At 40.1% G+C, this 12,554-nt stretch overlaps 1 protein-coding gene across 4 annotated transcripts in view; it reads right to left on the reverse strand.

Annotated features, from left to right (window-relative positions):
• DIDO1 (death inducer-obliterator 1) overlaps positions 1-11,975 on the reverse strand; it is a 56,161-nt gene extending 44,186 nt beyond the window's left edge. The window contains exon 1 of one of the 4 annotated variants that reach the window (XR_006166106.1): positions 11,001-11,345. Coding sequence is in view for 2 of the 4 variants with exons in the window: in XM_033010444.2 (XP_032866335.2) it covers positions 11,001-11,363 (363 nt within the window). In the remaining 2 variants the exon portion in view is untranslated. Of the gene's footprint in view, positions 1-11,000; positions 11,486-11,622; positions 11,688-11,773 lie in introns of those variants that run through there. The other 3 variants (XM_042801196.1, XM_042801195.1, XM_033010444.2) reach the window with 3 other exon arrangements.
• Positions 11,976-12,554: the final 579 nt, after the last annotated feature.

The raw sequence follows: 12,554 nt of genomic DNA on the forward strand, positions 1-12,554 counted from the left end.
TATTATCAAAACATAAAGGCACAAAGCCTTAACTCACACTTTTATAACTAGCAAACCTGCTGGCGCTTCTAAGCAAATGTTCTACTAACTGCCTGCAAAAATACTGACTACAACATAAGGCAACTTTGTAAGTCTTTAAATATCTGTTTCTCCTCGCAATTCAGTATGATTTTTTTTTCATTTTGTTCCGTTCTCAACTATTCAATTGCAGTTGATATATTGACAGAAATTAAGCTGAAACAGCAAACTGGTCATCTGTTTTAACAGAACTGAACGTCTACGATCAACTTAATCTATTCCTCCTAATACAGTACATTAATCACATTTCTGAAACTGGAAGTTCTAGCTGGACACTGAAAATTATTGTAGTTCCTCTAATAGACAATTCCCATCACCATCATCCTGCTTTTCTGTCACATCTCTTTTAGAAACAGTATTATGTACCTCTGAAAAATCTGAGGCAAGAATCTCTATAAATTATGGGATAGAAAGGCAAAATAATGTAAATAATAAACATATATACTGTTGCTTATTCTAAAAGTCCTCTGCTTTTGCTTAGGTTAACAACTTATGTGGTAAGCAGTCTCCACTGTGAAAAAGCACAAGCTTTTAAGACCAATTATAATTAAAGTGAGAAACACAAATCGAGAGTTTCTTCAAGGAAAAATCTCTTTCTTTTCCCTTCAAAGATGAAGTGAGCTTTGCCAATACAAACCCTATGTTGATTTAAATGGTTACATAACATACACAGCAGGTCCTCATTAAACAAAGGATTCACAGTGCTTATTAAATCCATGTTTATGGTCTACAAAAAGCAAAGTACAACCCTAACATGACTTGGGCTGCTACTGCCCTTCTCCCGTGCTCAGTTACATGGCCTACACCACATTCACCCACATCTCTGCCACAGAAAGTCAGACTCCTTGGTAAACTCTCAGTTTATGAATTCAGCAGAAAATGAACCCGCCAGCATGATCCAAAAGGATTAAAAAAAATTAACAGCAGAACTAGTGTAAAGACGTGCAAGAACGTGGATGGAGAACAAGATCCCCTTCGGCAGGCTGAGGTGGTGTAGCACCTCACTGCTCCCTCATTCAACACATGCACGCCACCAGCCAAGCACTCAGCCCACAGGACTCCATGAACTGTCCCCTCAGTCAAGACTGTTTTATGCTTGCAGCCTGTAATACGTGAGCATTCCAGTGAAACAGAACAGTCACTTATGTAGAAGTGGAGCAAACAAGCTGATGCGCAATATCTTGAGAAAGAGTATTCAGCCAGGAAAACATTTATTTAGGTTTTCCCTCACCCATTAGTTTGCAGGTAAAATGTTCCCAGTTTTCCCAAAACAAGTTAGGCATTTGAATTCATTCCGGACATAAATTCCAGAAGCAATAGAAGCACAAAAGTATCCTATCCTGGGGGGGTGGGGGGGGCGAAAAAAATCACAAAAACTGTCACAAGCTTCTAATCTCAATTTGGTCAACTATTCTCAAGCAGTGACAAACCCGAAGACATAGGGCTGCTCACTCTGTAAGACGAGAGGCCACCACCCACATTACATTCACCATACCTGCGGATTCTCCAACTACTGCAAACCTGTGGGGTTTTCAGCATACATGGCTTGAACAAAGTCCAGAGCAGTATCAGCAGCCAATTTAACAAGAGACAGAAAAAATATTCCCAAATGCCAAATCCTGCAAATGCAATACCGCTTGTTCACAAACATGCAATACATATTAAAAGTCTATCTTCTAACATGCCCTCAATAAACAACAAAAAAGAAAACTTATAATCTCACTCCACTTTTCTTATACTATGTAATTATATTCTTATAAATATATTATCCCTCTCACATTCAGACAAAACCTCAAACAAAGCATAATGCTATCTACTGCCATTTTTGTAACCCAACAGTTTACAAATCTCAGACAAAAAGGAAGAGTGATTATTTATGACAGTAACACAGAACTGAGAGATGTTAACTGCAGGACAGGCAGCTTGAAGACACCTGGATCTGCTGATGCTGACCTCATTAAGCCCTTTTTAAGATGCCTCAATATAACACCTTAATCCGATGATGACAGAGCAAAGCTTTTAAAGAACAGCAACATTTCTTCATGTTTTTGTGTTTATATTTTTAGACAAAGGCCAGTTCAAATTACCAAAAAACACACATTCAGATCAGTATCTCCACTTTCTTTTTTTCTATCATTTCCCTGAAGAGGTAATAACACACTCAGTGTGTCCACTGACTACATAAAGATTTTGACTTTTCTAGAATTTATGGTTTTAACTGCATTAAGAATTCCCTCCTCAGTTAACTAGGAAGATTTCACTCTAAAAAAGGACCTTGAAATACAGATTAGTAATAAAACTTTTAACAAGAACTAAAAACAACCAAAAGTAATAACTTAATTTCTCCTTTATCTGAGAACATGTGTAAAAAAAAAAATAAAATGTCAGAATTCAGGGTAACTTCCTCAGTTTCAGCTTACTAGCGATTTTATTTTTTTGACGACTCTATATGGAAGATTAGTGATCTTCATCCTCTCATTAATGTTGATCCTCATTGTCAACAGCTAGATGACAAAACCTGCTGCTCCTTATTCCACGTTCTTGGATGTCAGCACTCTTCTAATTTGCTATAATCTGCATAAACTCTGGTATCTCATTATTTAGAGGTTATACAAGCACTTTGTACTGTGGTTCAAATGATTAATATTTGGTACCTATTAGTTCTCTTATTCCCTACTCACCCTAACAACTCTACAGAAGGATGACCTTGATTTTGAAAGACCTTACGCATACTCACCCCTACAGAAGCACCCAGGAATGCAAGGTTCACCTTATATTTTAAGACTTGTGACAGACACTATTACCTGCAGGAGTTGTTTCAGTGTGACCTGTATGTTCACTTCTACTGTGACAGAGAAACAAAGGCACTACCTTTCCCACTCCCCTCCCCAAGTCTTCATATTAACGCTCCAGTTAACATTTTAGATACGTTATGGAAATTCAACAGCCAAGGCCCAAGGACAGGATAGAAATCTCAGACAACCACAATGGCCAATATAAGGTTCAACAATTTTCTGAAAACTAGGGTTATCGAGAAGATTGAAGACTGTTTGCATCTGCAGGGAAATTCAAAGCACAAGAGTCTTACACCTATCTTTTAAAAGCAGGTATCATGCATCAGTGAGACCAGTTTCATTTTCAAGTCCTGACATAAATCCAGACTATGCCAGTATTTAAGACACCAGCGTCAATTAGAATGACTTGTAACTGGCTTTTAGTTACATTTTTCTGTGAGTTTCTTTGGATTTAAAAGGCTTGATGTGCAAGGTATTTCTTGACGTCCAGGATAGATTTCTTAAAAATCAAAGAAACTGCAGAATGTTATGAACTAGACAGAAAGTATCCTTTCCAGAATGAGCTAACAGTGATTCCAATCACAACTGACACTGTCTGCTCATTTTATTCCCTGTAAAAGAAGCACTGGACTTGGCCTATGCCTCCTTTAAGTGTTAAAATATTTCTGCTAAAAAAAAAAATAAATTCCTACTTTAAAATATTATGACAATAATAAGGACTTCATTTCTGATGCAAATAAAAGAAATGTTGGTATGGCTTAGTTGATGCCACTCCCACTCAGAAGACCAATCCCACTGAAAATTACTTTGCATCTCTATTTGTCAAAGACAACATCTGGGAAACCTGCACTCTTTCCACTAAGCATCGGCAAAATTAATCCCCTGCATCAACAAGCATTACAAAAAAGAGCCCAAAGGAAGTCAGCAGGGCAAAACCTACTTTGTATATAAATGAGCAGTTCCACTCAGACCACGGACAAAAACTAAAATCCAATAACTCCTAAGAAAAGCAGGAAACAGGTTCTGCACTACTGCTGGAGAAAGCCACGTACACCCAGGGCTGCAGTGCAATTCCCTCCGTCTGCTCGTCCACGAAAGACGCAAGAGCAGAACACCTCCATGACAAGCAACAGAAAATCAGATAAAAACATATACTAGATGTTCGTGGTTTTTATTTTCATACAAAATGTATCCATTGCTTACTGATTTAAGTGTCTTCCTTCTGAAAGAAGGAAAACACCTTTCAAAAAGTTATCAAATGGGAATGCTGTGACAAGAGAGAAGCAACAGGAGTTGAAGGGTGAGAGCAGCAGCAGTCGTAAGGCTCAAGTCTGGATCTGGGAAGACATAAGTAAATTGTGATCCTGAACTCCTCCCCCTACACCCCAGATAATTCACTATTTCACTATTCAACTGCTATAGACAAGCTGCAGTTCAAGGTCAAGAGTCCAGATAGCACTGGTAAATACAAAGATTTTATGCCAGAAGTTGACATTTGAAAGATCATGTTAAAAATAAAATTTGCATAAAATCAAAGTATTCTAATGCTTATAGTTGGACCTAGAGTAATAAAACCAAAGAGAAATAACACTATAAAAACTGTAACACTTATCTGTAAATGCTTTGCTGGCTATCTTTAAATACACTAAATTAATTTCTAGTTATATACAAACTTACGACCTCATATACCCGCAATACCAACAACTTTAAAATGGCAGTTAATTCCATCCTATTCTAGAGTCAATACATTATTCCCATTCAAAAAATTAACATATTAACAAGCTTTTAAATTTGCATGATGTAGATTCAGTAACAGAGCCATGTACCTCACAAATACCCCATCCTAACTGAAGAAATATATACTCTAATTTTCAAGTACTGCATGAAGCAGTAATAATTCCAGGCAAATATGAACAGTGCTATATAGTCAAATTAGGACAAAGTATCACCAAGATCTAGTTTTAAGGCAGCTTTTAGTATCTGAACAGTATTCCAACCCCAGATGCACATAACACAACATGGTATTAATTTGTCAGAGATGGCACCACTGACATCTACAGTACAGTCTCACATCACACCCTTCCAGACCTGTTGCTTCCTCCCTCACCTCCCCATCCCTCATGACAAAGACAGATTATAGTACTTGCAAAGTCTCATTTTTCAGTGTTGGGTAGTACTGCACCCAAGCTCCTACCAAAAGTAATGGAAAGGAAGTAATTTGATTAGCATGGGAGTCCAGCCTGCCCCAGGATAGAAGTGGCTGCACTGGAAGACAGAGAATCTGCACTCTTTGAAGATGGTGGAAAGAAAGTGCGGGACAGTACCCAATGTGAGGGAAAAGCTCCCCAGGGACACCTTGGCACACCAATGTGACCAGATCTCCCAAGGGCGAACGGGGAAGAAAATTAGTTCAGAGGCTTCTGCACCTCTGTTGAGATCCCCTTCTTCAATCCCACTGTCATTTTATCAAGAAGCCTTTGAAGGTACTGTAAGACTTTGCAGTGCCATGATGTGGTATTAGGAATAATTCAGTAGTGTCCGTCACTGCCACCTTTCTACCAGACTCCCCTAGAAACTCAGACCTTCTCAATGAAGTTTTGTGGTTTGCAGATTTTCTGACTTTGAATGCAGCTTTTTTTTGGTTTGGTATTAAAAAATTATTTCAAGTGTCCAGGCTACGGTGCAAAACACTTGTCCTGTCTTAGTACAGGAAAGTCCATTAAGTACAAATTTACATGACACCAAGTACTACCAATATGCAGTGCTGATGCCAATCAACTAATGAGATTTAAAATGTAAACACTACTTTTTTTTTTTTTCCCCAAAGATGCAGAAACAAGTGTTCAATTCTGTTCCAGATTTTTCTTTCATGAAAAATGAGACTCAATATTAAGTATCACAAGATCACTTTTTTCCGATTAGGAAAGGTATTGAAGAAATATTCTAAATTAACAATAAAATTTATAGCAAACCAACTTGACAGCTTTTTAAAATAATGAAGTAAATCGAGTCATTCTAAAAAGTTAAAGTAGCAGCTTCCCTTAAAAACAATACATTCGCTTGATCTCTGTACTTACAATAAGGAAATTAACCTTTCCAAATTAAAATATCTTTAGTAACTCATTATTACAAACCCTCTCTGCTGTATGTCTGAGATGAATACACACACCATCAACCTTTCCATGATTTCTGTCAGGCTAATGACTTACCTTACATAAGCCTTGTAAGAAGGCCACTGCCCCACATGATGGAAAACTGCACAGAGGCAGGACAGCAATCCTGCACATTTGCAGTGAATGTGGGACCTCCTGGAAGTGTTGAATTTAATGTGTATGCATAGAATCAGATTACCACATGCACACAGCAGCCTAGTGCATAGCAGCAGTTAGAGAAGACAATTAGCGACTCCACAGTATGACATAACTACTCCAAGCAAAAAAGCATAAGGTAGCTCCCTGGTTTACGCAAAATAAAATACACACAGAGTAAAGTTTATTTAGTTCTCTTTGAGACTAGAAAATCACCTTCCCAAGCAAAACATTTTAAAAAGTTTCTTATTTTAGATTGCACCATACAGGATCAGAACAGTCAGAAAAAAAATGAATTAAAGGAAAGAAGGGATGGACCACTCAGAAGGTAGTGCAGCAGAATGAGAACAGCACCAAGTGTTACAGGCTTATTTTATTTTGGAAAAGTAGCAAAAAGTGCTTCTTTGAATCAGAGTAAAGTTCTCACAGCTAAATTCAGCTAAATAGTGATTTCTCATAGAAACATTCGATGCACTTTAGCAGCATGCCCACCAGAAATCTGGCAAACACGAAAACTTTATTTTCTAACAGACAAGACCATGATCATATCTATACTACAGATATTCACTGTCACAATTGCACAAGTAGGGAATGTTAAGGGGTACAATCTCTTATCAGAGCTGTGCTGGCATAAGCACTTCATACTGGTGTAGTAACACCTGCAAAATTGTACTTTCACCTGTACGAGTCGTTCTGTTTGCATGGTGGGGTAGCAGGTGTGCACCATCCTCACGCAGCTGAGCTTTATCACTGTGACTGCACATGGAATATGAAAGCTCTGTCAACACACTAGTACAGGCCCTTCCAAGTGGGGAAGCAGTTTATCTCAGGACGAAGCAAGACTTTGAAAGCTCACTCAAATTCCCTGAATAAAAAAAGTGACATTAACAAACAGATTCCAAGATATCTGTGTACACATAAGAGCTTTTGTCAGCACAGCTCTGTCTGTTAGTGGCTGGGGAAAAGAATTGTAACTGCCAACTGTACTGACAGAGCTTTAGTAAAGGTCAGACCTTAACATAAGGCACTTACACTATGCACATCCTCCAACCTGTAGGCCCATAATTGTGTTTGAAAAACAAAATTCACATTCAGTTTAGTGTTTTCTGCAATTGAGGAAACAGTAACTAATTTTAAGAGGAAGGAAAAGTATTATCTACATGCCATTGGTATTTTCTAGTCCAGAGCTTCATGGGTACTTAAAAGACTAGGCAGATACACTCTATTGGCTTACTAAAAGACTGACGTTTGACATTTTTACTACTCCTCTAATACCTTCTGAAGCCTTTATTCACATTCTTCCGAGTAAGCTAATCCAGTATCTGCCTAACAATGAAAATTTACCCAAAGACAACAAAACTTAATTTTTTGTTCAGGTTTACTTTTGCTCTCAGGGTCTGAACAGTATGAAGAAAAATGAGATACCAAATAGATTCTCCTCATTAAGAAAAAATGTAAGCAGAATCACAAGCAGTGTATACAGCTCTACTTTTCTCTTTTTCCCTTCTATATATATATATTAAGAAAAAAAAAAAAGCAGCTTTCTATCGTCAAAAGCTTAGATTAAAAAAAAACACATAACTATCTCTGTACAAGAAACCTTCTAAAGGCCCCAGTACAAGCCAATTGTATAAGCCATCATCCTAAATTTAGGCACAGAAATATCAATTACAAACTTTGTTATTGGGTATTACTCAATATACAAGGTCTTCACCATTCCTTTTCCATCATCTTGAATGAAAACATTTTGCAAATACATACTACTTATTTGCCTAATGCTCAATTTCTGCTACTGAACTTGATCTCTTCAGCAGCACTGAAAATAAATTTTCAGCAACTGCACAGGACACAATGCACTTTGTAAAGGCAGTTCACACAATCTGGCATTCCTCTGCTGAAGTACCAAAGAAATTAGTTCTCTATCATGGCTGTTAGGAACACTCAACTGTTAACCGAACAGCAACAGTTATTAGGCTTGAACAGCAACAGTTATTCCCGCTAAATCTAAGACCCATACAGTTTAACTCTTCAACATCCCACAGCCTGTTTATTTTTAAGACATACAAGATTAAAATTCTACAATTGCCCTACTTCAGCTTGAATACTTACACTGTAGTTACAAATCACTCTTCTCAGTTTTACACAAACTAGTAAAGCCATATAGGCTGTCAAACTGGCATTATAACAGTACATAAGCTAGCTACATATCCTGAACTATTACATGTAAAAAGTTTTAATTTTACGTTATAAACTATCTATACCCTCTGGCATGTCTAGTTATTGTTGTCAGTCAAACTGTGTATACAGAAACGGACTCAAAACTACTGCAGGATTCTAATTTCTGACCCTAACAGCACAGCTGTTGAAGAAAAAAAAAAAAAAACCCTGTGTTTTCAAACTTATTTTCCCTTATTTAATTTGTAAAAAGTGAACTAAAATATAATATCTGAAACCAGCTATCATTTTCACTCTTATTCCATCAAAAAGGCTTCATTAAATGAAGTAAAACAAATTAATTTCTCATTGAGAATTCAGTGACACAGTAATTATACTGATTATGTTATTAAAAATGCAGTAAACTCAGTTCAGTTCCCAATTTTGATTGGGGGTTACTGTGAGAACACACATAATGCACACTTAATCTTTGTGTCTTAGCTCCCTAACTGGAAATTTAAGATTTTTCCTAACCTCAAGGTCTATCAGTGCTTTTGCGACTACCACCGTTAATAACTGTGAACTATGCACTTATTTCAGAAGTTGTATTGGATAAAAACTTAATAGCAGTACAACCCTCAAAACATTAACTGACAGTTAACTGAAGATTCTCCTGGTAAGGAGAGAGGCTTGACAGAACACAAAAAGGCAACCAGTTCTTGCATAAACTAGATAAATCTTACTTATATTAAAATCCTCTTCTTAAATCTCCTACCACTGTCCTACTGCTTGCAGCACAAGAGACACTAGGCAGAAAAAGCGCATCAGAGAATAAAACTAGTGCAGATAAACACAAGCAGTTCTGTCAACTGAAAACCATCTAACCTTACTCTTGCTGAGTAATCTCTTCTTCCATTTTTATCAGCTAAATTTTATAAACTCTCAAACTAACCCCTGTAGCCCTTGCTCTTCCTCTCCCCACCTAATATTTCTAGCTAAAGTTTCAAGCTGTACAGAATTAAAATCCCACAGCTGTAAATTACAAGACAATTTTCTTAAAACAGAAACAAGTAACAAATCTACTGCCAGAAAAGCAGTGAAGCGGGGTTAAGTAGAACAAACAATGTCTTCTGAAGAGTCCATTAGACACTGAAAAATATTTATTCAATTTTATTTACTATTCTGGACTCATAGAATTCTATTGTCATTGCTTTGGGGAGTTTCAGGTTCCTTTTTTTAAAACTCGAAAGGCATCTCTTAGTTATATGAAAAGCACCCTCTGAAGCACTGTGTGAATTACATGTATTATTTTATATTTGAACAATTTTGAAATCTATAAATATTTTGTAGGGTACAAACATTTGCAGCAGAGCAAAAACTCTGAATACCAATAGAAATCAACTAAAATATCCCTTAAAAACACCGACACAAACTTCTGTAAAAAAAAAAAAATTAAATGCCTGTCTTGAAATCAACAATTATTCAATTTGCAAATCACTGGAGTCATGTGGTCTCCAAGTAGGCTGAAGGCTAACACGAGCCTTTTCTCTTCCATGAAAGTGCATTTAAAAACCTTTATGTGCAGTATGTTTCTGGAACCATCAAGGGAAAAAAATCTAAGGCCTAACTGAACAGCTATTTTGAGAGTACTTCTATATTTATTCCTATAGAAAGTTCCAAATGTCAAAGAACGATAACAAGCAGCTGGCATACATAAAAGTGGAGCACAACCCAAAATATCTATTACAATTAACACAGTGTATATGCTACACTTGTGCAGTAACTACACATTATCACTTTTCATTTACTAGCAATTAAATTGCTTAAACAGATAGTAAATTTTTTTTGTAGAAGTAGTGACAGTTGAAGCTAAACCAGTTCAAATTAGCATTTACAAGAAAACTGTGTAAAATAGACAAAAAGCAAACAGTTAAAAAGGTCTCATAAGTAAATATAGCTGAATATCAGCTGCCAAATAATTTACTTAAACAAGGCTATGATGATTAAATATTCAAAAGAGCTATTTCTGTAAAAAAATCTTAAATACATTATCCAGTAAAAGAAAAAAAAAAAAGGAAAACCAAAGAACAATAAAAAAAAAAAAAAGAAAACACACCACCAGGGAAATTGGGAATGCTACATAGATCCTTTTGACTTAAATAACAGGAATCAGCATTTTTTGTCTCCCTGAAGTTCCTAGAAGGAAAACATCAAAGGCCATTCAAGAAAAACAGCATGTTACACTGGTTTGAATTACTGAATATACAGTGTAGCACACATACCTTTTGTAACACCTTAAAAAGATTGTAATGTTCTTTGCCAGTTAAAAATGACAAGCTAAAACGTTAATATTTTCTTAGCCCACTGATAAAATACAGCTATCACTTGGAGGTGTACACTGAAAACTAAGCTCTATGAAACAAGATTTGGTCACCAAAGAATGGCTTTTGCAAGCCAAATCAGCAGGTCGAAACTACCATCACCTCCAAGCGACAGGATTTAAGTACTTTAGTGCAATGGATGGGGAATAATTATTGACAGGGAATTTAATGAATGTTTAAAGCCATCCAACAATTACTACTGCCTAAAAATTCAACCCCTCCTGTTTTCCCCTACAAATTACCAGAACGTTACGAAGTTCAACTTTTCCCTTTTTTTAACTCACCGATAAGGAGAACGCCTCCATCGACCAGAGAAAACAAATGTCACCTCGAAGCAGGTAAGTTTTAGTCCCACCCTCCCAAGACCCGCAGCCCCGGCATGAATTTTCAGCGGGGTTTCTGGAGTCCCCCAGCCACGGAGTGCGGCGGCACCGGCGAAGGGCGCGACCCCCCGCCCGCAGCCACCCACCGGGGCCGCGAACCGCTCGTCCGGTACTAGGGCAACGGTGAAACCCAACGAGAAAGGCGGTTGAAGTCGGTCGTGACGTCACGGAGAAGCTTGCCGGCGTCAGCTTGGTTATGACGTCGATCGCCTCCGAGCACAACCGTCCTTCTCCTTTCCCCCCCCCCCCCCCACCCCAAAACATGGAGGAGCCCGCCTTCTAGCCCGCTCCGCCCGGGGAGGGCGTCCTCTGCGCTCCGGCCCAACCACGTTATCAGCTTATGGGGCGGCGGCTTTTCGCTTCCTCCGGGGCCCCCGCATCGAGTCGCCGACCTCCTCTGGAACGGGGCCAGGCCTCCGGAGCGCCCGCGCCCTGCAGCCGCACCGACGGTGTCCGTCCCCCCTCCCGAAAACAGAAACAGGCCGCCCGCCCCCCCCCCCCGGCCGCCCTGACCCGCACCCACCCGCCCGCCTCCATTTTCTAGTCGAGCCCGAAGGCGGCCAGGCCGGAGGAGGCGACCGCCCATTTCCCGCGACCCCTCCCCGCCGCAGCGGCGGCCCCGCTCTCTTTCTCCTCCCCGTCCCGGTGCTTCTCCGGCTGCCTCCCCCACTCACCGCGGGGAGGGGGTGGTGGGGGGGGGGAAAAAATCTCGCCGCCGCGGGTCTCAGCCGAGCCGAGCCGCCATTTCCTCCTCGCAACCGCTCCGGAGCGCTGGGCGGGGGCGCTCCTCCCCCGCTACCATCGAGACCAACATGGCGCCCAAAGGCAAGCCTAGAACGCTTCGCTTTGCGCACGGCTCCCGGAGGACTTCGGCGGCCGTTGGCTCCGCCTCCCGGCCCGGTGGCGGCGGCGCGCGCTCCCGCACAGCGGGGCGTTGGGCGGGAAAAGCCGCAGCGGCGGCCGCTCTTCCCCCTTCCTCCCTCGGGGGGGCTGAGGCGCTCCCCACAGCCGTAGCGGAGCCCCCGTCTTGTCGGCTCTAGGCTGCCGCACGCTGCCGTCGTGCGGCCGCTGAGGAAAACGGGAGGCGGGCAGTCCCGGTCACCGGCGGGGCTTCCTCTGCAGACGTGGTGCGGGATCCACAACGCCTGCTCCCGGTTTTCTTAACAAAAATACAGGGTGATCTTACCTCACAGGAAGTGTCGTTTTATTCATTATTCGTGAGGCGGCAAATGCCAAAGCAAAACTGCACAGTAGCAGTGCTAAATACTGTTTTCCTTACAGTGACTCTTCTCACAGGACAAGTGCAGCTCTGTCACAGGATTAACATGGCAGAGGAGCTTGTCTTGCTGCTTCTAGACCCAACTGCTCAGATCAGCTATGCTCTCTACCTGTGCTTATTCCATTGGGGTTTGGTTTTGTTTTTCCTATTCTACTCCACCTGTTTTAGAAAACCAA

This window comes from Tyto alba, unplaced genomic scaffold (assembly GCF_018691265.1).
Source record: "Tyto alba isolate M040663 unplaced genomic scaffold, T.alba_DEE_v4.0 Super-Scaffold_33, whole genome shotgun sequence".
NCBI lineage: Eukaryota > Metazoa > Chordata > Aves > Strigiformes > Tytonidae > Tyto > Tyto alba.